The 26794-nt window shown below is 41.9% G+C and overlaps 1 protein-coding gene across 4 annotated transcripts in view; it reads right to left on the bottom strand.

The window, feature by feature from the left end:
• Positions 1-7134: 7134 nt before the first annotated feature.
• The window catches only part of CLTA (clathrin light chain A), a 31702-nt gene continuing 12042 nt past the window's right edge, over positions 7135-26794 (bottom strand). Inside the window, exons 5-7 of one of the 4 annotated variants that reach the window (XM_083179901.1) lie at positions 25611-25664; positions 8943-8978; positions 7135-7612 (exon numbers count right to left, since the gene is read on the bottom strand). In XM_083179901.1, the coding sequence (XP_083036027.1) occupies positions 7441-7612; positions 8943-8978; positions 25611-25664 (262 nt within the window). In that variant the 3' untranslated portion in view covers positions 7135-7440. The remainder of the gene's footprint in view (positions 7613-8942; positions 8979-25610; positions 25665-26794) is intronic. The other 3 variants (XM_083179909.1, XM_083179917.1, XM_083179924.1) reach the window with 3 other exon arrangements.

Here is a 26794-nt window from a genome sequence, read left to right as displayed (position 1 = left end):
ATGGCATGTACTTATTTACCTTCATTTATATATGATAATCGATTAATTTATACCCCATGTTTAGCTTGGCATATATTTAGGAAGAGACAAGTCATTTCCTTAGAACCCTCTTGGATCCGACCTGTGTTCTTAGTTGCTGTTGTCCGTAGTTGGAATCGCCAAGGTCATCCTACGTCCTTCATATATGATCATACTAGACGGAAAATGAATCTTACTAAAATTAAAACGGGTAAAGCTAAATGGCAGGACACTTTTGAAAACATTAGGTTGCAGACTATTATTCCTTTCTGTAACGTGTTCAACAAAGAACTGGTTTCTGCATCATATTCAGAATTCATTTTAATATTCTACATAGGGCTTATTATACCCCAAAACTTAGATACTTCAGATAATTCACTATGTTTTAAGTGTTCTTCTCCGGATGCCGATATAATTCATAGTTTATGGTACTTTCCAACTTTTTTGGAAGAATATACAAACATATATTAATATTGATCTAGCCATACTTTAATATAACAATGGACTGGGCATTTTGGAATCAGTATTCACCCAACAATATACCATTAACCAAATATTTAAAACTACAGTTAGCTCGTGTTTCTGCTGCTGCTAACAAGACCATCATGTCTCAGTGGACTCACAAGGATCATATTCCCCTGTCATTAATGCTACCCCGCTTGTCATATTTGCATCAAATGGACTGGGTTGACTGTTTATTAGATGTGGAAATAGGATTCAAAATTGCAATATGGCTGCCTTATTTGAAACCCTATCGCCTTCAACAAATGTACATATATGTAAAACTACAAACTATACATTTTCATGTGATGTACTGTAAGTTATTTTCTTTTAATAAAAATATTTAAAACATAAAAGCATTTGCACTATATGGAGACTGCATCAAGCAAATGGGATACATCACAGCACATACCACATGCATAGTGGCATAAAGAACACTGGTATGTAAGTAGATTTATAACTAAAATCACAAAGTAAAGCTCTCCCTATAAAAGGTTTTATTAAAAACAATTGTTATGAAATAATTTGATAAGTCTGTCATGTCTCAGACTTGGAAAGTGGAAGCCAATGTGTATGAGCCCTCCCTTCCCCTCCACAGCTCCTACCAGCAATACATGGCAGACAAGAAGGCCATCAGAACAGGCCAGGGGAGACTGATGGTAGCAGAGAATGAAGCAAGTCATTTCCTGTCGACCACCAATAAGATAGCTGTGGCAGTGAACATGTCGGGGTAAGTGGGGTTTGCCGTGGGCAATGCATAGGGTCAGAATACCCCTCAGACCAGGGCTGGGCAACACCTGCCCTCCAGATGTTGATGAACTACACATCCCAGCATGCCTTGCATCAGTTTCAGCATGGCCACATAGCAAAACTAATGCAAAGAATCCTGGGATGTGTAGTTCATTAACATCTGGAGGGCCAGTGTTGCCTCAGACCATACTTGCCTACCTGACCTTCTCCATGAGGGAGAAAATGCTCTGTTTCTGGACTTCCCTGGTAATGTATGATTGCCCTTGAACACCACCATTAATATAACCAGCACCTTTGTAAATGCTATTGAATACATTACAAGCTGAAAGTTAATTAGAAGTGTTGTACCATGATCCAGAACCGAAGAACTTATCCAAGCTAAACTTAAATGAGAAGGAGAAAGTAAGCCTCCATGGGTACTTATGTAGTATCTGGACGCCCGATAAAAAAATCAGGTCCATCGCATCGATCGTATGCGATGCGATGCACCCGATTTTTTTCATCGGATTCAATGTTAAAATGGAGTCCATTTTAACATAGGATTCTATGGGAAAATGGGCCCATTTCATTTCCACACTATCCAAGTGGGCATGGAGTTGGATATAAACCTGTGGCGAGCGTAGTGAGCCCGAAGCATGGCGAGGGGACGCAGATTTCTTAAACAGTATCCTGCGTTCACTCGCCTCGCTACGCTCGCCACCGAATTATATCCAACTCCATGCCCACTTGGATAGTGTGGAAATGGACTCCATTTTAACATTGAATCCGATGAAAAAAATCGGGTTCATCGCATCGCATACGATCGATGCGCCCGATTTTTTTTATCGGGCATCCAGATACTACATAAGTACCGCCTCCATGAGATCTATGGATAATCAAAAATTCCATGAATAAGGACATAAGTCACATCCTTCTCATGCATTACAGCTGGGGTAGCCAACCCTAGTCCTCGAGAGCTACCAACAGTGCATGTTTTGCAGGTCTTCTCACAGAATCACAAGTGAGCTAATTAGCTCCATCTGTGTATCTTTTAAAATGTGTCAGTGATTAATGAGTGCAGCAGCTAGGTTGTCTGGAAAATGTGAACTGTTGGTAGCTCTTGAGGGCTAGGGTTGGCTACCACTGCATTACAAAATAGGAAAGGAATTGAAGTGTCACCTAGATCAGTGGTTCCCAACCCTGGTCCTCAAGTACCCCCAACAGTGCACGTTTTCCAGGTCACCCAGCAGGTGCACTCATTAGTCAGACACCTTTTAAAAGATCCACAGGTGGAGCTAATTATGTCACCTGTGATTATATGTGGAGACATGAAAAACATGCACTGTTGGGGGTACTTGAGGACCAGGATTGGGAACTACTGACCTACATGGACTTAGAAAAAGAACACAAAAATCTTTTTTTTCCCCTTCATCCATATGGAGCACACTCCTTGACAATGGGGATGTCAAAGTTGTTCCTAGGGGAACATATACTCCACCTTTGCTGAATGCAATACTTTCCATAAAAAAAGAACCATTCCAACCAAATCATATAAACTTTAACATTGGTTGAAGTTTTAAAATGAGGACCATGTACCATTTGTCATAAGCTCCATGGTATGCCACCACCAAAGTGTAAAGAGCAGAGATCGCTACCTGGAATATGCCATACAGCTCCCAACTATTCCTACTAAAGTGATGTAGACAGAACTCTTTTTCTAGCATCATAAAGAATACAAATGTGACCTTATCTCTAAAGAATGTGTAATTATGTGTAGAGGTATAGACCACATGTTCGCACAGGTCCGAATTTGGCCCGCCCCTGATGGTGGAGGTCTGCTCATGTGCAAACTCCTGGAGCAAATGCCATCAGCAAGTTATACTCCCACCAGGGCATTCACTACAGGCAGGGGCGGTCACAGGAGAGCAGCCAGCATTTTATGGGCGTGCCCACAAAAACTGGTGGGTGCACCTATAGAAATGCTACCCGTGCCCGCCCCAATTTTGCAGAAAGCGGCCATCTGAAAAGTTAGTATAGACTTAATTTTCATACCAAAGGGTGGAAAGATTATTCGGTGGTGAACAACTATCAAATGATCTTTCTCTCCTCCATGCAAACGGATGTGTAAGCGTATACATCCACTTGCATTTTAGTGCAAGGATTCAGGCAGCTTTTACCTGCTCGTTAGGCAGCATATATACGCAGCCTAGCAAGCAGGTCTGAATTGGTACTGTCTTTCATGATATAACTGGTTCATAGCACCTTCAGTCTCTAAAGCGGATGTAGTGGAGACTGGAAGACTTGTGACTACTCTGGCGATTGGTTAGATTCTAATGCAGTGGATTTTAATTCTTTCTTCCAACGAAAGATTCCCTTCTAAAGGGATGTTAGCTAAATTATGTTCAGAAAATGTTGGGAAACATACGAATGTCCGGTGACATTGGTGATGCCGGTGTTCAGAATACCAATGCCAGCAGCCTGATGCAGGTAAGTAAACTACTGTTGGGATTCGTGGCTTCACCCCCTGATCCCCCTCCCCACATACAATGCATTTTGATCTGTAATTAACAAAATTTTTTTCCAGCGACGAAGTGAGCAGCTCCCCGCACTTGCGGGTATATCAGGCACAGACGCGTGGTACATGCCGGCTGCACCACGTATATCTAGCCCTTATCTGAGCTGACTGTTACTCGGCACTGTGTTGCCCTGAGAGCGTGCTGCCCGCAAACATAGCAAGCAGTTTGCCTCTCTACACACGAGGCAATCTGCGAGTCTACTAGATTGTTTTGTTACACCACTGCTATATTGACCTAGCAAAACCACTTAATATTTGTGGTGAGCGCGGTGTAATCCTTGAATGCCGTTCATTTCATTATCAACCTCTATAGCAAGTATACCTTGCCTTTAGATCGGTCACAAATGTATGCACATTAATCCTAAGTGCATTTTCTCTAGATTTATGTGCTAATTAATTAACGAATATTTTGCGCATTTGAGAAAGCTATCATCTGAAGGTCAGACTACTCTAATATATAGAGAGCAATTTGTAATTACATGCAAGTTGCCCAGGAGAGTCTGACGGACTGACTAGGAATAAACCAATTTGTTGTATACACACCAACCACGGCACAATTTTGAAAGCCGCAATTTAAGGTCATATATGCAGGCTAGATTTCAGGTGTACTTTCCAGAAAGATATGTGTGCCAATTATTTGTAGATGCACGTAATCATACGTATCTGGATACTATATGAGACAGCACGACTATATTATTCTCCCTTTTCTACGCAATAAAGGGATTCTCACTTCTATGTCGCACCCACAAAGGGTCATTACAGTTAAAACATACTGATCAAAAAGTCATTTTACTTGTACTAATAAAGTTTAATTACAACTCAATTTGGACAGGGGGTCCCACGTTGTGAGGATTCATTATCCTTTTTATATAATTGTACACGTTTGTTTGTATATGTATTGTGTCTGTTTTTATTTCGCCTTTCTTATCTAGACTTAAATAAAAGTTATATTTTACGTATCCTTTATTTGGTGCACCACAAAGAGGCATACTTCTCTTTTTTTCTATCTTGAAAAAATCCCTGTTTGCTGCAAAATCAATGCCCAGTGGTAGCACACCCTTATTCATTATATTGATTATTCTCAATTAATTATCTAAGGGGTCTATTGAAACCTATACTCACGTTACTTTCCTGTGCGATCAACATCTTTTCTCTTTTTGGTTACTGTTGGGATTCCCTCCAACTCCTCTCAGCTTATCCCTCCCCCCCATGAAGTTCCTAACTCCCCGCCCTTCAGCCTAGCCCATCTAAGTACCTAAAATTAAACTTTTCCCACACTCCCCAAAGATTTACAGAAAATAGTGCAAAGACCATGTCGCTTTACCTTTTAGTCTCGTAATACAGGACACCACACCTCAAGTGTAGAAATGGTTTAAATACAATTTCTATACTTGAGATGTGGTGTCCAGTATTAAGAGACTACAAGGCAAAGCACCATTGTTATTGCACTATTTACTGTATATCTGCGTCTCTCTCTAGTATCAGTATTTGTGTAAATTTAGGCTGCACTTTCTGGTTGCCCTATATTGGGAATAATTCTCTCCTTGGACCACACTCCCCACAACCAACCTAACCCGAAGTCACTCTCTGATGCTTAAACCATACTCGCATTCACTATTTCCCCAACTGGGCGCTAGTCAGGATACAGGCGTTGGTAATGTGGGCACAGAGTTGCTGTACACATTCTATTTAGATTAGGCAACAGCTGCCCAAGGAGGATTGCTGAGCAAATCACACATGATATACAATTCTTTTTATACAAATCCCAGTTCTTTCAAAGAAATTGATGATATTGAGGATCTGTTTTATAGGCAAAGGGTGTATGTTCCCATAATCTTAAATTTAGCAATTTGAATCAAGAATGCACACTTAAAATGGAACTTAAGTCAAACACAAAGAATGTGTTAATACTAGGTACGTCTATAGGTACTAAAACATTAAAATCAAGTTTTCTGTGCTAAACATTAAACACAATAATAACATTTATTTTACATATAACTGCAAAGTTATTTGCAGTTAGATGTACACTAAGGGGGAAATTTACTAAGACGGGAGTTCTATTTCACATGGGATGTTGCTATGAGCAACATCTCATGTTAATATTGCTCTCTCATGTGTAATAGAACTCACATCTTAAGGTGCCCATACACGGTGCGTTTTGCAGGTGCGATACACTCCCACGCACATCCTGCCGCAGAGTTCAAAAAGTATGTTGTGCGCATACTTTTTGAACTAGCTTCGGATTTTGCACTTTACATTTAAAAGTGAAGACAGATGCTTAGCAAAGATAACCCATTGTGCAGCTGAAAAATAATGAAAACTTCAGGGACATAGACCATGGATTTCTACAAAATTAAAATGTTAAATGTAGAATTTTAACAAAGTTTACATTTGTGGGAACAAGACCTATATATTAGTGCAAGTATATACACCAATGGTTTACAACTCTGCAACTCAAGTACCCCCCAACAGTTCCTGTTTTCAAGTCCACCTGTGGATTTTTTTTTTTTTTTAAATTTGACAGTTGGTGATACACAGTGCTCCTGCTCATCCCACAAGGGGAATACATAGGAAATACCGGTGTTCAAAATACTGGCGCCGGAATCCCGATAAGGGAGAAAGTGTCGGGGTTTCAGCGGTCGGGATTTTGAACGCCGGGATTTCAACTGCATCCCCCACAAAGGTACCAGCTAAGGTTTTAACATCACACAATGTGGACACCGAGTGAGATCATTAGCGTCATGGCCCAGCCTCAGTAAGTGCATATACTTGCCGATGCCAGCAGGTCGGAGCAGGTGGGGGTTTGATGGGAAAGCTTTGCAGGGGGCCATGCTGCATTCAGCATCAAGGCATCGCTAGAGATGTCCCACAATTGAGCTGCATGTACAGGGATGTTGCTATTGAACTGCAGGAGAACACATTGCTAGTGATATAGTGGGTACAGACCAGATGATTTAAAGAATTAGTAACAAATAAAGCAAAAATATCATCTAGTGCCGTGATGGCTAACCTTGACACTCCAGCTGTTGTTGAACTACACATCCCAACATGCCCTGCTACAGTTTTACTATTTGGCCATGCTAAAACTGGAGGGCATGCTGGTATGTGTAGTTCAACAACAGCCAGAGTGTCAAGGCCAGCCATCACTGATCTAGTGTGTACCCAGCATTACAGACTGGAACAGGTTTAAAGGATTTTGAGGGCTTTGTTATTTACCAACGTGAGCAGAAAGTTAGGTACATTTTTGCCAGAAAACCGTCGTTTTCAGAAGAATACAGTCTCTTATTATGGCGCAGTTTAACAATCATGAAGACTTTACCATATATAGACCTTTAATATCACTATTACAATTAAGCACAAATCAAAAATCAATGACAATTCATATGACACAGAAGCAGACTGAGACTAATGATCGATGTGGGTACACTCCAATATCTCATTCCTAAATACAAGGGAGGAGAAACAAGGAGTAAACTGGCAATTACATACAATGATCAATATCAAATACATGAGGAAGTTTGGTCCCAAAAGGAGAATAGTAAAATAACCATATTTTGCAAACATAGCTTCTCTGAGATTAAAATATTGGAAGTGTCATGTTTTGTCGTGCTTTGTTCTCAGTGAACCAGTGGAGCCTGCTTCAGTGATATCAGGACAGAGCGCATACGGGAAACATCTTTCGTCTGCTTGCTAGACTTGGGGTTAAAGTCACAAAGACGAGCCACTCGCTCCCATTCTGTTCCTGGGGTTGTTTCTTCAACATCACTTACAAACGCCTCCTCAGCGGCCCTGAAATGCAGCAATCACAATTATTAGGAATGTTCATTTAAGATCGAAACACCCCCACCCCTCAAAAAATGTGTGTGTGATAGATAGATATATATTCACCTTTGAACTAAGAGCCACCTACATAACTCTTTTAATAGAACCACATTCACTATGTAATTTAGACCAATAGGTCTGTTGTACCTATGCTGCAAAAAACAATTGTATGTAGTGTTCAGGACTAAATTTTCATATTTAATTTTTTTTTTTTTTTAACCACATACTTTTTAGTCAACTTGAAAGTTACGTTTCGGCATATTTTGGAGGTTTAAGCGGAGTTCAGAAATATGTAGAAAAGCATATATGTAAAGATAGAAATAATTGTATTAACATTACTCCGTTACTTATTGACCGCTGGAGGACACTGGGGAAAATGTATTAAGCCTGGTAAGTTATTAAGTAGTGACGAAGTGGAATTTAATAAGCGCCAACCAGCTGTGTTTGAAAAAAATGACAGGGGTTGATTGGCTGATGCGTTATCAAAGTCTACTTTGCCAGGCTTACTACATCTGCCCCCCAAAAGTATAGTTATATAACACCCATTTCTATGCATTTACCTTTTCAATGAGATGCTAAGTGCTTTGTATGTGTTCCTTAAAAATGTAATCTTTATATCTGTCCCCGTGTAGTGATTGAATAAAGATTGCCTATCATTTTCCAGTATAATATCACAAGCCTACTACTATGACATAGCTAAGCTAGAAAAAGGACTGCTTTTAAAAACACACCACCTACAAGCATCTATTTCGTTTTCCAGAACTTCATAGCATACTACAGCAAGCTTTTGTACAGAAACATAGCTAGCATAAAAGTAAGCTTAATGCATCCAAGTAGAGCAGATTAGCAGAACTACATTTAGTAGATGACCATTCATTATAGAGATTAGAATAAAAAAAGGTTTGCATGTCACTAATCCAGCAGGGTTATTACAGTGCATACATTTCTAAAGCCTCACCACAGAATTAGACATGTCCCAGCTCATGCAGAGAGAAGCTGGTTATTACCAGTACCTCCACCAAAATCCCCCTCTATTACAATAGCCACCAAACCGTAATCATTTGTGTTCATGACAACAAAACAGGCTAAAAACAAAAGCAACATGTAGATAAACTGGAAAAGCAAACAAATAAAAAGAAAAAAGGATGATATTTCAAGGCAAGTTGTGAGTACATCTGGACGTGGGGTGGGGTGGGTATATTTGAGTACATAACATGATTGCAGACAGATCACTACGACACTAGCACTAACCATGGGACAGACAGGTTAAGGGGGCAGTGAGAAGATTTTACTTAACTGTTCTAGGCTGTAGCAAGGATGGTTTATGTTTGTGCTTATAGGTGAAGAGAAGAAATAAAAACAAGAAGAAAAAAGTTTAAGTCAGATATAGAAAATGAAAATGATTTAATGTCGATGACAAGCAGGACATGCCTTATGGTATTAAGCGGACATGCTGTGGAAACTTGGTTTTACACTTTAGGTGACAATAATTGCTCGAGAAAACTGTATTAGCAGTTAAGAGGAAAGTTAAAGCATAGAAGATTCATTCTTTTGTAGGGGGATTCTAAACAAATACTGTACATCCACTTCACCTCTATTCAAGAAGATGCATGGTTCTGCAGTAGATCACAACAATGAAAGGCTTTGATGGCATTAAACACACACATACAGACTAAAGGCAGGGAAGATGCTTCAATTGGGAAGTTCTGTGTTATTGTGAGGAGTCTAGAATGATCAAGGATCCACCACTCAATCCCAACATCTGTATACTTTAAGAGTAAACATGTACAAGAAATCAGTAGTGCAGCCACAGTATACTGGCCTATATTTAGCGCCCCTCTGTAATTGGTTAGGTGCACCATAGCCAAGACTCATTTAGTATGTTATCAACTTAATTTACATCACAGCTAGTCCCTGGGCAACGAGATTATGAGAATACCTATGGTATCTATCTGTAGTATATATATATATATATATATATATATATATATATATATATATATATATATATATATATATATATATATATATATATATATATATATATATATATATATATATATATACATATACATATATACATACACACACACACACACACACACACACACACACACACACACAGTACATATTTATGTCTATAAAGCCTTATTGATGCCAAGTGGAAATTGTGACCGTGCCAACTAATGGCTCTGGGTTTGGTCTCTGGTAACAATGGATAGGTAATACTAATTTGACAGAATTCCAAATTACACTATTCATCTCACATTCTAAAATTCTAAGCTAGCTAGTCATATGAAAAAAAAAATTCTCCTGTATTTCTGAAATCTTATGTTTACGTGTAACGTGAATGGCTTCTGAAGCCCCCACTGTAGTCACCAGTAAGGCAGTGATCATTGCATTTCTGGTGATACAATCAGAGGAAAAGTGCAATGCAGTTATGTTATGTAGAGCACTATGGGCCTTATTCTAGTTCACAATTTCTAACAAAATCTTTCTTAGATGTGCACTGCAGGGGGGCAGATGTAACATGTGCAGAGAGAGTTAGATTTTGGTGGGGTTTTACTTCAAAGTGAGATCTATATTGCAGTGTAAAAATAAAGCAGCCAGTATTTACCCTGCACAGAAACAAAATAAAACTCACCCAAATCTAATTCTCTCTGCACATTTTACATCTGCCCCCCCCTGCAGTGCACGTGGTTTTGTCCGTCTAAAAAGGATTTTGCCAGAAAGAGTGAACTCGAATAAGGCCCTATATGCCAAGAATCTGCAGGGGTTCTAATATTTTCTTTAAGTTCTAATAAATTATTATAAAAACTGTTCTATTAGGGTGCAGCACACAAACGTAAGGGAGACTAAAACAGGCATTATACAAAATCAATTTAGTGGTCTAATGCTGGGTACACTCCTGGCCAACGGATCGTCCTGGAGAGTGGTAAAATAGGAATTTAATACCTACCAGTAATTCCTTTTCACGTAGTCCTTATGGGATACTGGGAATGGTCTTAAGACATTGGGTATTAGAGGGTATCCGCAGGAGACAGGCACATCTATAACTTTGAAGCTGGGTGTACTGGCTCCTCTCCTCTGATTCCCCTCCCAGGAACCAGTTAATGGAAAAACTGTGCCCGAAGGAGAATGTACATATGAGAGGAATAACATATATGTCACCTATGTAAACATAAGTGTGAATAGTGTGGTGAGATTTATGCCAGCACACCCGCATTCATACAAAACAATAAACAACTATAATACCACCAACTGGGTGGATTTTCTTTAACAAGGTCACTGAACTAGACCTTTGAACCAGAAGACCATAAGGTGAACTTCTGAACTTAAACAGCAGAATAGGCTGCAGCCAGACCCCCGCACGGGGCGGGCGCCCAGTATCCCATAAGGACTACGTGAAAAGGAATTACCGGTAGGTATTAAATTCCTATTTTCACTAACGTCCTTGATGGGATACTGGGAATGGTCTTAAGACATTGGGGATGTCCCAAAGCTTCCAGAAAGGGAGGGTACGTGCGGAGACTGCTGCAGTACTGCCTGCCCAAACTGGGTATCTTCTTGGGCCAAGGCATCAAACTTGTAAAATTTTACAAAGGTGTGTTGCCCCGACCATGTAGCAGCTCTACAGAGTTGCAGAGCTGACACACCCCGAGCAGCCGCCCAGGATGCGCCCACCGATCTGGTGGAATGAGCCTTTAAAACCGGAGGAGTCGGCATGCCTGCCGTCACATAGGCTTGTTGGATTGTAGTCCTAATCCATCTAGCAATGGACTGCTTAGATGCAGGGTGTCCCTTCTTTTGTGCGTCATACAGAATAAATAGACAATCTGTCTTCCTGATTCTTAACGTCCTCTGGACATACACACGCAAGACACGCACCACATCCAGGGATACCGGAATATCCGGCGAACCAGATGCAGACGGGACCACAATTGGCTGATTTAGGTGAAAGGAAGAAATCACCTTGGGAAGAAAACGCGGGTTTGTTCTCAACTCCGCTCGATCTGAGTGGAAAATCAGATAAGGACTTTTACAGGAAAGGGCTCCCAATTCAGACACTCTCCTAGCCGAGGCTAGGGCCAAAAGGACCACTGCCTTCCAGGTGATATACCTCAACTCAATTGACTCCAATGGTTCAAACCAGGAGGATTGAAGGAAGTTTAGAACAACGTCCAAACTCCAAGGAGGTGTAGGAGGTACAAAGGGAGGCTGGATGTGAAGCACTCCCTGAAGGAAGGTCTGTACTTCCGGGATGACAGCCAATTTTCTTTGGAAGAATATGGACAGGGCCGAAATCTGTACTTTTAGTGAGCCCAGACGAAGACCCAAATCCAATCCCGCTTGTAAGAAGCACAACAACCTATTTAGGTTGAATTTTGCAGGGGGAACCTTCTGTTCCTCACACCAACCCACGTACTTTCTCCAGATCTTGTAGTAGTGCGTGTTTGTCACCGGCTTTCTGGCCTGAATCATCGTGGTGATAACTGACGAATGCAGACCCTTCTGAGCTAAAATTTTCCGCTCAGCCTCCACGCCGACAAACGTAGCCGCCCTAAATCTTGGAAGACGCAAGGGCCCTGTGTGAGAAGATCTCTCCTTAGAGGCAGAGGCCAAGGATCCTCGATCAGCAGGCTCTGTAGGTCCGAGAACCAAGCCCTTCTTGGCCAGTCCGGAGCCACAAGAATGGCTTCCACTCCCTGACTTCGAACCCTTTTTAGAACTCTTGTCAGCAGTGGTATGGGTGGAAACAGGTACACCAAGGGAAACACCCATGGAATTGTCAGGGCGTCTATTGCCACTGCGCAGGGATCCCTGGTCCTTGTGCAATACCTGGGGACCTTGTGGTTTAACCGGGATGCCATCAGATCTATCGATGGCTGGCCCCAACGGTCCACAATTGCTGCAAACACCTGCGAGTTCAGGCTCCATTCCCCGGGGTGGAGGGCGTGACGGCTCAGAAAGTCCGCCTCCCAATTGTCCACACCCGGGATAAAGATGGCCGACAGAGCCACCACGTACAATTCCGCCCAAGCCAGGATCTTGGAAGCTTCCTTCATGCAAGTCCTGCTTTTCGTGCCTCCCTGGCGATTTATGTAGGCCACAGTTGTGGCATTGTCGGACTGTATCTGGAGCGCCCGACCTTGGAGGAGATCCTGGGCTTGTAACACTGCATAGTATACAGCTCTCAGCTCCAGTATATTGATGTGGAGTCTCGCTTCCCACCGAGTCCACTGACCTTGAAAGGTTCTGTCCATGGTCACAGCACCCCATCCTTGCAGACTCGCATCTGTTGTGAGTCGCACCCAATCCTGGATGCCAAATCTCCGACCCGCAAGCAGGTTCGACTCCTGGGTCCACCATAGAAGGGACTGCCGGGACTGATGCGACAGAGAAATCCTCTTGTACATCAGGAGATGGGAGCCCGACCATTTTGCCAACAGATCCAGTTGGAACACCCTGGTGTGAAAGCGTCCGAACTGAATGGCCTCGAAGGTGGCTACCATCCTGCCCAATAGCTGGATGCATTGGTGAACCGACACCTGAGGCTTTGCCAAAATCACCATCACCAGGGATTGTATGGCTTCCATCTTCTCCCGAGGGAGGAAAATCTGCTTCAACTCTGTATCTAGGAACATTCCTAGAAAGAGGATACGACGCGACGGCGTCAGGAAGGACTTGGGGATATTTAGGATCCACCCATGCTCGGATAAAACCTGCCTGGTTTTTGCTATATCCTGCAGCAGGACCTGCTCCGACCTTGCTTTGATCAGCAAGTCGTCCAGGTAGGGGATAATGTTGACACCCGACCTCCTGAGTAGTACCATCATCTCTGCCATCACCTTCGTGAACACACGCGGCGCTGATGACAGGCCGAATGGCAGCGCTCTGAACTGAAAGTGCAGATCTTTTACCGCAAACCTCAGGAAAGCCTGGTGTGGACCCCAAATTGGTATGTGGAGGTAGGCGTCCTTCACATCCAGCGATGCTAAGAACTCTCCCTCCTCCAGGGTTGCTATTACTGCCCGGAGGGACTCCATCTTGAATTTGTAAACCCTTAAGAACGGGTTTAGTGACTTTAAATTTAAAATGGGGCGTACCGAGCCATCCGGCTTCGGCACGAGGAACAGATTGGAGTAGTAACCCCTTCCTTGTTCCTCCAATGGGACAGGTGTGATAACCTGTGACGTCAGCAGGCGTTGTATAGCCTGTTGCAGGTTCACCCGATCTGCCTGTAGGGCCGGCAGACCTGATTTGAAGAACCTGTGAGGGGGAGGTTTCTCGAATTCCAACCTGTAGCCGTTGGTAATAAGATCCCTCACCCAGGAATCCAGGTGAGAGACTGACCACACGTGGCTGAAAACTGACAGGCGACCCCCCACCTCGCAAGTGACTCCAGGGCCGGAACCCGAGTCATGCTGCAGGCTTAGAGGCGGCGGCATTAGCGGCACGATCCTGAGATCCTGTGCTGGCGGGCTTTCTGAACCTACCGCGGCCCCCTCTGGCGGCCGAGCTGGAGCCTCTCGCCCTCTGCCTGGGCCTGGAAGGCCGAAAGGACTGAGACGCCCGAAAGGACTGGGAAGCATGCCCCTGAAAGGGACGTTTTGCGTGAGTGGAAGCTGTCGGCAGAAAAGTCGACTTGCCGGCTGTAGCCTTGGATATCAGGTCGTCAAGTTCGCTACCAAACAACTTTTCTCCCTTAAAAGGCAAACTCTCCACACTACGCTTTGACTCTGGATCAGCTACCCATTGTCTTAACCAGAGAGCCCTGCGGCCCGAAACCGCCATTGCGGAAGAGCGAGCATTTATAGCTCCAAGCTCCTTTTGTGTGTCACACAGGATCTTTGCAGTATCCTGGATATGGCGAAGTCTCTCTCCGACCTGCGCCATTGACATATCGGCCAGCATGCCTTCCTGGATTTGAGAAGCCCATGTATAAATGGACTTAGCCATCCAACAACTGGCGAGGACAGGTCTCTGAGACGCCCCACTCGCTGTGTACATGGACTTAAGGGTAGTATCCAGTTTTTTGTCTGTACTATCCTTTAGTGTTGCTGCCCCTGGAACGGGGAGAACCACCTTCTTGGACAGTCTGGACACTGACGCATCCACAACCGGAGGCTCTTCCCACACCGCTCTAGTGGCGGGATCAAAGGGAAAATTTGACTTGAACCTTTTAGAAAGTTGGAAACGCTTTTCAGGTTGTTTCCAAGTCTCCTTAAACGTCTCATCAAGGTCAACTTGTTCAGGATAAACAATTTGCTGTTTCCTTTGGGACCCAAAAAACGGATCACCTTCCTGCATGTCTGCTAAGGGAAGGTCTAACACTTCTCTTATTGCTGTAATAAGAGGTTCAGGGCCTCTAAGAGATGACTGTGAATCAGGGATCAGAGCCCCGTCGTCCACATTATCATCTGTGTCGTCACCCGCCTGCAGATCATCATCTGAATCAGGCAACATGGCGGTCGCAGCACGCTTCCGTGACTGGCCCGTGGTGGTATTCATATTATCCACCCGTGCGGCTAGAACTGTTAAGTCTTGCTGCACCTGTTTGGTCTGCACTGTATTTGCAGCCAATTGAGTTGACACTGCCTGCAGCATAGTTTTAATGCCTGCCGCCCACTCAGGCTCTTGTGAGTCTGATTGAGGAGTACCACTGATCTGTGAAACCCCTGCCCCACTCGTTTGAGTGGACATACATTCCTCACAGGTAATCTGTGAGGTGGACTTAGGCACAAACTTGCTGCTGCAAATGAGACAGGTTAACTTCCTCACCATGTTGGGGGAATAAGTAACCTTTGTTCCACAAACACACCACAATCACAATGAAATAAAATATATATATATATCAATGTGCAGTGTATAGCAGCTATATATGTGTGAGCTCTATCACTGGAAGTGTGTAGCTTAACAAGCACGTGGGGGAGCGCTCAGATTACACTGAGGAGACCAGCACACCCTGTACAACCTGAACTCCTATTTAGGAGTTGGTAACACGCATAAACACAGAACAGTGTGATCAAATAAGCGATTTTAGCGCTAAATACACTTGCTGTTTTCTGCAGATTTCCTCTGTCCAACACCTCACCGCTGAGGAGTGATCTGTAGGCTGTAATGGCGCCCAGGGAGAAGCAGGAAGTAGTGTATGCGCGCTCAGAGCTCTGGCCTCGCTCCGCTGAAGCCCCGCCCCCCTGTGATGGCGCAGGGGCTTCACTGATCTTTATACTGGCGCTGGCTGTCAGTTTTAATGGCGCCCTTTACACTGAACAGCGTTTTGAGGTGGGATCTGCCCTGGTAGCCCAGGGACTGTCACCCGCAGCCAGTCTGTGACGGGGGGTCTGCGCAGCCCCTGTGCAGGGTACCGCGTCTGCCGCCGCCGCCATCTTGCCGCACAATGCGCCGGGGTACCCCACTGTGGGAACCCCGGTTTCTACTCACTACAGACGTCTTCGGACTGTGTCAGGAGTGTGCGGCATGCTGGGGGTGAGTATCACTGCAGCGCAATGCCCGTGAGTACAAACACCCTCTCAGGACAGTGGTCCTGCAGCAGGGACAGCTCGGTACCTTAAGAGGCCTGCAGCTGAACCCTCCTCAACTGACTCCCACGAAGCAGGGATACTGTGAAGTCCAACACAGTAACCCCAAAATAATAAAAGAAAATAAACTGAAGACAAACTCTCTGGAGCTCCAGCAGTGTGCATCCTCTCCTGAGGGCACATTTTTCTAAACTGGTTCCTGGGAGGGGAATCAGAGGGGAGGAGCCAGTACACCCAGCTTCAAAGTTATAGATGTGCCTGTCTCCTGCGGATACCCTCTAATACCCAATGTCTTAAGACCATTCCCAGTATCCCATCAAGGACGTTAGTGAAATACGTACACTTACGCATTACACCCCCCCCTCCATGTGAGGTCACAATTGGGCGGGCATTTAAATTTCCCTGCCCAGTTGAGAGATCAGTCTCAACCAGTCCTTGCAGCAAGTGGTCTGTCCATCATGCACACACCCGCCAATGGGCTCACCATATATTGGCAATTCACTTAAAAGCCTGATACATTGGCCAGTGCGTACCCAGCTTAATGTCTATACAAGTGCTGAGGACCGTGAAATAAATCATAAGTTCATTAATCTTGTAGCTATTTTGCAACTGAATCCATCTTTTTATTGCATGTATAACAGAAGCTGAATAGAATACAAAAAAAAAATACTACATATGTGCCATAAACCGTGTTTAAAAGAATTATACATGGCATTTCCTCTAATTACAAAGAAAGCACTGTGCTTGGTACTTTACAATTGGAGTTTATAAAAACAGGTCTATTAATGAAGCCATACAAAGAATGGAGAAGTTGCTCATGGCAACCAGTCAGCTTTGAATGCAAAATTTACCAAGTACATTCTACAAAATTATACGTAGCAGCTGACTGGTTGCCATGGCAACCATCCACTGGTGCACTTCTCCACTCTTTTCACTGCTTCATGAATACACCCCATAGCAATACATTTCACAACAGATGCTCAGATGTTGATATCAAAGTAGATATGCTAGAAACACAGGGACTATGCTAATCTATCTGTAACCAGGAGACAATATAGTGAATTACATCATTAGACTATTAGCCTGAAGAAAACCGTGAATGTTGGATGAATTAATAGGACAGCCAATTATAAACATACCTGCACTCCCTTCTAAGAATTAATCTATTATATTAATTTAGCTATGTAATACAATTCTCTGTAGCTAATGTTTTATTCATCTTTCTAGATATAGCCTACACATTAAATGTTAATAGGAATGTGTGACAAAAAAAAAAAAAAAAGGACCAGAAGGTTCAATTGAAATTATAATGCTACTGCGCCTTATCTGTACATACTAAGCTGACAACATTCATCAAAAATCAGATAATGTTACCTATATGACATTTTTAAATACTTACATGCATATTTTCTCTTTTGCATATTGAATATATATCAGTTAAAACAATGCGCAATATTCTGTTAATTAAACCCAAGTAAAAATCACCCCCAAATAACCGGACCATCTAGAGAAAATGAAAGAAGTCTAATGTATATAAATGTGGTTTCAAAACGGATATAAATTACCGTAAGAAGCAGAGCTTGGACAGTTTCTCATGTATTACAGACTGCAACATTAATACCCCCTTTCCACTGCAGCCAGCACTCAGGATATGTCATGGCTCAGTGGAAAAAAGGGTTTCAGTGACCCAGGAATCCAACCCAGGTAGCAACCAGGTTTGGACTAAAGTAAAAAGGTACCCATACACTGCTGTGATGTATAGCAGCAGTGTATGGGCCACCCAACTGCCCCCCCCCCCCCCCCCCCTAAACACATCTCATGCTGTCCTTTCACATTTATTTATTTACAGTTTCTTATATAGCGCAACAGATTCCGTCGTCGCAACCCCGACCCCTGTCGGCAGGAGGAGGGCAAAGTCAGAGGTTGGATGGCCAGCAGGTCCGGACAGGACTGCGCATTGGACGTCAAACATCTCTGATTTGGCCCGATGTACACACTATACTACAAACACACATTTTCAAAGTCAAAAGGAATGAGAACCATAAATAAATTAAAAAAAATATAACATAAAAATGAGCCCTTATTTAAACCATTGATGAATTATCATGAATTATTGTAACCTGAACATGGTAACAATGTTTTCACAAGGTGGCAGCTGAGAATACAACTGTACACTATTCCATATTTATGCTAGAAGTCACTGCAATCCCAAAAATACGCCTTAAAAACATTCAGATAATACCCAGCTGGGACAGCAAATAAATAGGTTTACTATACTGACTGACAAAGAATAGAAGCCATCCTACACATGAACAATCCCCCTAACAAAAAACAAAACTCCCCGTCTCCCATATACCAGAGTAGGGGGACTATAAACCTTGGAAGCTGGCTGTGTACTGCAATTTACCTGTACAACCAAGTATATTTGTGTCACAACTGAAGCGGGGCAGGATATGATAAAGGTGCCCAATGCCCCAAAGCCTGGAATGGTAATGGCTAATACGTTCATTGTAGCTCTAATGGTTTCAGGTCACACTGTATATTGGTCTGAAAATACCACCAATCCCAGACAGACATATATATATATATATATATATATATATATATATATATATATATATATATATATGAGATTTGAAGGCGACTACAGTATACATGATAAGATAATCACCCAGCTACACTAATGATATCCCAGACTACTTACAGTTGGCCAATCACATATGTACAGTACATACAAGGATAAATAGCACACATTCACACACTCCCACAGCACCAAACAGCTTACATTGCATTTAAAAAGGGATCAAGTATTTGTTTATGATATGTAGAAAATATATACATCCAATGACTAATGGTCACTAATTGATACATTGCATATAGAGCACATAATACCCAGAGTAACTAAATATTTTCATTATTTAACCTCAACAAAAGAGGATATGCAACTACTTACTAGTAGTTACAGTAGAGTTGTGCAATTTGCTACCTAATGGCCCTCATTAAATGGAATTTACTCCAGGGCTAAAAAAAAACATTTCAAATAATAAAGTGCTAAGACGATCTTGAAAGAAAGGAAGTATGTAATATCAGCCTGCAGAAAAACAGAGGTTTGCGAAGAATGCACTACTCATGCCCCTTTCAGACCGCACTATTTACCAGTTATTTTCCATTTTTAAACGGTAATTTGTGCAGTCTGAAAGGTGCCGTGTGAATTTACCGGTTCTATTGAACTGGTATTTCTAAACGGTAATAAAGCAGGGTCCTACCCGTTTCAGAACCATTTTTTTTTTCATCCACTGTTTTCTATGGGTTAAAACGGGTTCAGTGTTGTGAAGGGACAAAAACTGCATTGAAATACTGTTTAGACATGCGTGTGAAAGGGGTTGTAGCTGGCAGACCCGTTTTTAGAAACGTTTTAAAATACCTGGTCAAAGCCAGTTTTGCGGTCTGAAAGCAGCGTTAGTAATAACCCATATATAAATTGACATGTCAGCTCAACCACCTACATAAGTTACTTGCATGCAAAGAAGTCTAGACTGCATAAAATAACCTACTTCTATCATGCTATAAAGTGCAGACAAGTTCAGGGCACAAACCGCTTTAGCTTTTTTTTTTTTTTTTTTTACAATTTATGGCTATATTGCAACAGGATTTGGAGCTTTACCTGCTGAAAGCCTCCTAATCACCACTCCAACAGTCTTTCTAAGGTCATGTAGTAAATTGTGACAGCAAGCCCTTAATCTAAGTGTTGTCAAATATACTACAAGCTAGTTACTCCCCAGATTCCCCTACAGCCTCAACTCTGGTCTCAAACAGATGGTCACATCCTCATGCACCACAAACTTATTCTGCATCAGGTCCATCACACAAAACTGCACGTGTGCCGCATGGGCGGTGTAATGGTTAGCATTACTGCCTCACAGCACTGAGGTCATGGGTTTGATTCCAGTCATGGCCTCAACTGTAGTATGGAGTTTGTATATTTTCCCTGTACTTGTGTGGGTACTCAGATGTCATCCTACAATACAAACATATACTGGTAGGTTAAATGAATGTGTGTGCGTGTACATGTGGTAGGAAATATAGATTGTAAGCTCCACTGGGGCAGGGACTGATGTGAGTGTTCCACTATTCTCTGTAAAAGCGCTGCAGGATATGTGTGCGCTATATAAGTGACTGGTAATAAATGTGTGGGGGCAAGCCTAAAGCTGGATACACACTGGAAAACAGATAAACAATGGTTTACATAAATTGGTTTAGAGCAGTTTGTCGGAATAACTGGTCTGCTCTCTAGCATTTAGGAGCAAATGGTTGATCGTCTTTTGCTCCCACACATTTGCAGAGAGATAGGACAAAAAAAATATTTCTGTGTGTACCTAGCTTAAAGCAACATACACACTAGGGGACACCGCCAACATTGGTGGTGAAGAGAACCCAGTGTGCGCCAGCATAAGCAAGTGCATACACAGCCAGCTCCGAATCGAGTGATGGCGGGGGGAGCCATTATTAATGAGGACCTGAACATGCTGGACAAGGGAGGGAATCGTTAACGATGCACGGTAGTGCGCCAGAGATATAGATATAGAGAGAGAATATAAAAATGTGTATATATATATATATATATATATATATATATATATATATATATATATATATATATATATATATATATATATATATATTTCACTATCTTCTCCTTGTGTATGGGGCTTAATTCATTAAATACTTAAGATAACAATTTCCTTTAAGTTAGTGTTAGTTTTGTGGGATGTTTCCCAAAACGAAATAAAAAGACACATCTATACAAGTATTTGGGATAAGATGGGTGACACGATGTTCTCTATAGGTCACAATATAGCAAAACACTGTCTTTTGCAAGGGTTAGCACATTTCCTCTGCATGGAACAGCACACATTTTAGCTGATCACAAATAATTTAACAAAAAATTGACAGCAAACTGCAAGCTAACAGACCATGGACCATATGTATATAGCCTTAAGTGATAAAGGGGAGAGTGGCAAAGCACCAGCCAAATGACAGGCACAGATTGGCTGTTACTGTGTCACTAATCAATATATGTAACCAAATATGGGCGGTATTCAATGCCGGCAGCAAGGGGCTTTGTGCGGCCAGGATGGCTGGTTTTCAGTGAGCCTGCTGCATTTCGCAGTTTTGACGACTGCACTCGCCATTTCCACCTCGATGAAAAGGGCAAGTGAAGGAGATTCTGTAAAATACTCTGATGGTGAGCTATCCAGCACCACTGAATAATCCCCTATAGGTGGTGGACCACAAAAATTCAAACCAGTGTTCCCAATCTCCAAACTGAATATTTATTAACCCCAGCTTCTGTTTCTCTTGCATAACAATTGACTGACATTTTCTACAGAATACTTAAAAGGTATTTAATTTTATAACAGCACTAAGTAAAACATTGATATGGTTTGTCATTAGAGTTCAGGAAGAGTGTGTTGCTCAGGTGACATGGAAACACATCATTTGGCCTGCTCAGATCCTCTAATACAGGGGTATTCAACATGCAGTCCTCCAGATGGAACTACACATCCCAGGATGCCCAACACAGTTCTAGCATACCCTAACAGCAAAACTGTGGAAGGGTATTCAGGGATGTGTAGTCCCACAGCAGCTGGAGTGTCAAATACTGAATACCAGTGTATCTGTATAAAGCTAGTTAACTTTAGGCATGAAAGAAGGGGCCAGTTAGGCTGGTAGGAGGAGATGGTATGTATACTTATCCAGCCCCTGGTTTCACATACTGATCCCCTTCATGTTACTCAAATATACACACAATGTAATAAAACATTGTACAGCACTATCTGTATCTCTCATCTATCACATATCCTGAAATGTATTGTAAAACAAAAATGGACTTGCATTAAAAAGGTAGTCTTACTTTTATTTAATATTCAAAAGCAAGGTAAACCAATTATGCATACGTTTCCTGTGACATACATTACGCAATTTACTCAGCTAACAGAACTTACATTACTTAGCCTTAATTGTACTGTTCTGAATCCCACACTTTCCATTGCTGCTAAAAGCTACATTATGCCTGGTAAATAACAGCAGACTTTCAACATAGGTTTTATGCATTTGCCCAAGTTTATGCCGGTAATAACGACAAATAAGTCAACTGCTAGAAAGGCCAAAGTCACACGTCACCAAGACAATATCAATCCTGTCCCAATTGATGACAAACACTCTAAGGGCAGTATTCAATGAAAAAAAATGACGACGTGCAGCGAATCCTGTTTAGGATTCGCTGCACATTTGCCACTGCCCGCCGCGTTCCGGAGCCTCGCCGGCTCCAGTATTCAACAAGACAGGGGCTCACTGCCCCTGACCGGCGAATTTTAACTCCTGCGGCGGATGCCGCAGGGAGCCCGAGGACAGCGGCAGGCAGGGAGATGGAAGTCTCCCTGCCTGCCCCAGAAGTTTTGTGCTGGCTGCTAGTGTAAAAAAAAAAAAAATTATAATAATAATAATAATAATAATAATAATAATTCTTTTAAAATTAAATATATATTCATGTGCTTAAAGCACATGAATAAAAATAGCATGCCCCTCAGAATAAAATTCCTGATTTTTTGACACCAAATGTAAAAAACACTTTATTTTAAAAGTTCACATTCCACTTCACCATAAAAAGATAGTGATTGCTACTCGGTGAATCATGGCGAAAAAAACCTTGAAATGTATTCGCCATCTGGTCATTGAATAGGGTGATTCACCGTTTTAGTCAAAAAATCGCCGTACAGCACGAAAATAGCACAAAATCGCCAGAAAACATGGCGAATTAGGCTCATTGAATACGGCCCTCTATATTTATTCAGCCAAAATTTATTTTGGAGCTACATCAAAAAGTGTTTGTTTACCAGGTGATCATAGGGTTAATATAATTAGCTTATTTATAAACACACACCTAAAATTAGCGGTCATATGCTACTAGCAAAAAACACATCTATCAAGTGCATGTATTTTGATAAAAATTACTGTTATAGAAAGGAGAGATGAAGTCAGGCAGAGGGAATTATGGGCAAGACTTGCCTTGATTACTGATGACTCAAGGAAGCAGGTGGAGGAAGAGCATTAAGGAGGATTTTATTTATACACACACACACACACACACACACACACACACCTACCTGTAGAGAATTATATACTAATAGCAACAAATAAATAAATAAAATAAAAAGACTAAAAAACACCAGGGAAGCACAAGTATTTTCCAGCCCTAATTTGTAAAATAAGTTTCCATTGGGAAAATGAACCATTATTTTGGGCAATGATGTTTAATGGCTTTTTCTTTAAGAAAAATATATTCTAAAAAAAAAATTCCCCCTTAAAGTTAGTTATGTTTTAAATAAATGTTCTTAACTTAATTCAATCATAAAAACATTTTTTTTTTGTGGATATTTATAGGGGTAATCAAGCCGTGCTTAAATTTTTCACCAGCAAAAAAATAAATACATTTTAATGTAGATGCTCCTTATTCAATCACTCCCAAATGGATTGGTGAATTTGCTGCTGAATTTGTTGAATTCACAGACGTTTTTGCCCATGCCGTTTAAAAAAAAAAAAAGGTTGACCAATGTGTTTTAATATGAATCTTCATAATCTTTGCAAAACAAAAAAGGCAATGATTGAATACACACGGCATTGTACACACGGCAGTGATATGGGGTGAAATCGCGGGGAATACGGTCGCTGGCGACCATATTGCCAGTGATGGTGCGCGCTCCTGTTTTCAGCCCCGTTGTAGTCGCTGGTCGCAGGAGCTTGTTCCCCGCAACCAGCTGATTACCTCTGCAGAACCCCGGCAGAGGTTCCCTTTCATCAGTGGCCATCTCTGGTCGCTGATGAACAGGAGAAACTGAGCAATATATTGCTGAGCAATATATCTCCCCCGTGTGTACGGGGCTTAAGTCTTTATTCCCAAATTTGTACACGATATTTTACCATGTTTTTTTTTTTTTTATAAATTATATGATGGTTTATCGCACATAAGTTGCACTATACAAAGGGCATTTAAAGAAAAGAAAAAAAAAAAAAAAAAAAAGGAGGACCACATCCCTGAGGTAGTAGGAAACTGGAAGATAGCCCTGGGACAGAACTGAAGAGCACATCTGGAAGTCTGTAGCAGCATTCAGTTCACCATGCTAGTACAGGACTATATTTAGTTTAGATAAGCTAGGACTCAAACATCTCTCTACCCAATTTTCTAGTTGGAATAAATAACTACACAAAAAAACATTGAACTTATTCCTGCTGATTTGAGTTTTTTATGTTACAGTTCAGTAAACCACTAAGAATCATTTTGATTAAATCTCCATTGCATGTGCTACTGTACATTCATAATACCGAGGCTACCCATACACTAGTCCAATTTGGCTTGTTTTCACCAGATTTGGATTTAGCGGGACGAGATCATATCATCGGATCTGATGCGTGTTCCTGCGAGTCGGAGGTTGGACTTGCAGCGCATAAGATAAATTAAAATCAGCCCCATATCGCGGGTGCTTTTTAGCACCTTCCATGTATCAGATTCCATTGATAAATTGCATTTAAAAAATGGCACATCAAGTGCCAAACCAGATGAAAACCCTCCCGGGGAGCTGCTGGGGAAAGTTCAAGGGAAATCAGATCAGACAAGTTGGACTAGTGTATGGGGATTGTAAGGGAGAAAGCATATACTGTACAGCAGTGGTGTCAAACTCATGGCCCTCCAGCTGTTGTGGAACTACACATCCCAGCATGCCCTGACACAGATTTTATATAATGGGTTGCTAAGACTGTGGTAGGGCATGCTGGGATGTGTAGTTCCACAACAGATGTACGACCACGTATTTGACACCACTGCTGTACAGAAACCATACAGAGATGGGCAGTTTGCTGAATTTTGCAAATGTGAGTTGGAAGAGATTACACAGCTTGCCTTTTACTTTTTTAATTATATATGAGTGAGCAAGACAGTCACAGACTATATTACAGGCTTGCTGAAGTGATGCATACTACATTATTCAAGCCCCCACTATCCTAAAAGCCTCGTGTACAGCCGATTACTAATGTACACAGGTTTTACAGACATCTAAAAGGGGTAAACTATTTTCCTTTCCTGTCTGGTAAGCAACGCTTGTTCATGTAAATCTTGCTAAATATCTGCTAAGCCAGCATTAAAATATGCACAGAATGTAAAAATTACATTGTGTACCAAGTGTGATTTAGGAGTGTGTTGGAATAAATGATATTAGGTTTAGAACATAATAAACTTTCATCTACACAATATTTATTCACACCACAATCATAACTTTAAATCTATACCACCTGAAACATATCAAATATAAAAAGGTAAGTAAAAAGGTATGTGTACTCAAAGTAGAATTAGTAATATTGCAACATACACATAACCAATCATGTCAGCGAAGGGTTGTTTGTAGAAAGCTTCATCTGCCACCCTACAGACAGCAAGTCCAAAAAGAAGGCAAGCAGGCAAGAAAAAAAAGAAGGAGAGAGAGCATTGAAAAGAGATCAGAGAGATTTAATAAGCTTGAACGAGGTTAAAGAAAAAAAGGTGTTTTAGTAAGAACATATATGAAACAAGAACACAACACCCACAACTGATAACACAAGATGTATAGATAATTAATGGAGTGTTATATTTCAGAAGGCACGAAGCATGACTAGCAATAAATTAAGAAATTTAAATACACTGAAATAAAATAAATATCTTTTAGCAGAGAATGGATTGGTGGTCTGAATTGTTTTCTAACAAAAAAAACAAACATTAACATTATCTCAGACGATGACCACATACATCATGCAGGTAAAGTTTCCCACATATAAAACGTCAAAATACACAATACCAAAAGACAGTTTTTTTGGAGTGCCAATGAGACTGACAGCTTTGTTTCCTGATGGTCCAATGTGCATAATATTTGTTGGTACTTGTTTCCTAGCACGGCGCCCAATCTTTTGATCGTAGTACATCTTATACAAACGCATCGCATTGCATGCAATATAGCGGCATGCAATGCGATTTTTAAATGTACAAGCACCTTGATGGGTGCATTCAATGTTAAATGCACCCCCATTGGCAACGCCACCCCCACTATCAACGCCAACCCAAAGCGTGGCGAGCGTAGCGAGCCCGCGAGGGACAGCTGTACGTGTTCTCCGACCTTTTCATACCCCCACTATCCACGTCAGCGTTGATTGTAGTGTGGCGAGCCCCGCGAGGGGACACTGATTACGTTACATGTATTCCGCGTCCGCTCGCCACGCTTCGGGCTCGTATTGCGCATTCGCTTGCCACACTATTTAGTATCAACTCCACGCTTCGGAGGGGGTGGGCACGCCCCTTTCATGACGGTGGCGGCCCGGGCATGCCCCCAGCTGTGAAGTCGGCGTGCCCGGTCCGCCCCCTGCGCGCTGTCACTCCTAGAGGGAACACTACTATGCGATGGGCGCCGTGCTAGGAAAAAAGTACCTATTTGTTTAATGCAAATAAATAAAAATATTGTACAAAAATGACCTTCAGGCTGTATGTATATTAAGCAAATGCATTCGAATCTTAAGCATCCCATAC

The sequence above is a fragment of the Crinia signifera genome, chromosome 1 (assembly GCF_055691185.1).
Source record: "Crinia signifera chromosome 1, ASM5569118v1, whole genome shotgun sequence".
NCBI lineage: Eukaryota > Metazoa > Chordata > Amphibia > Anura > Myobatrachidae > Crinia > Crinia signifera.
Note: the sequence above shows the minus strand (reverse complement) of the source record. Positions and strands in the feature narration are given on the sequence as shown.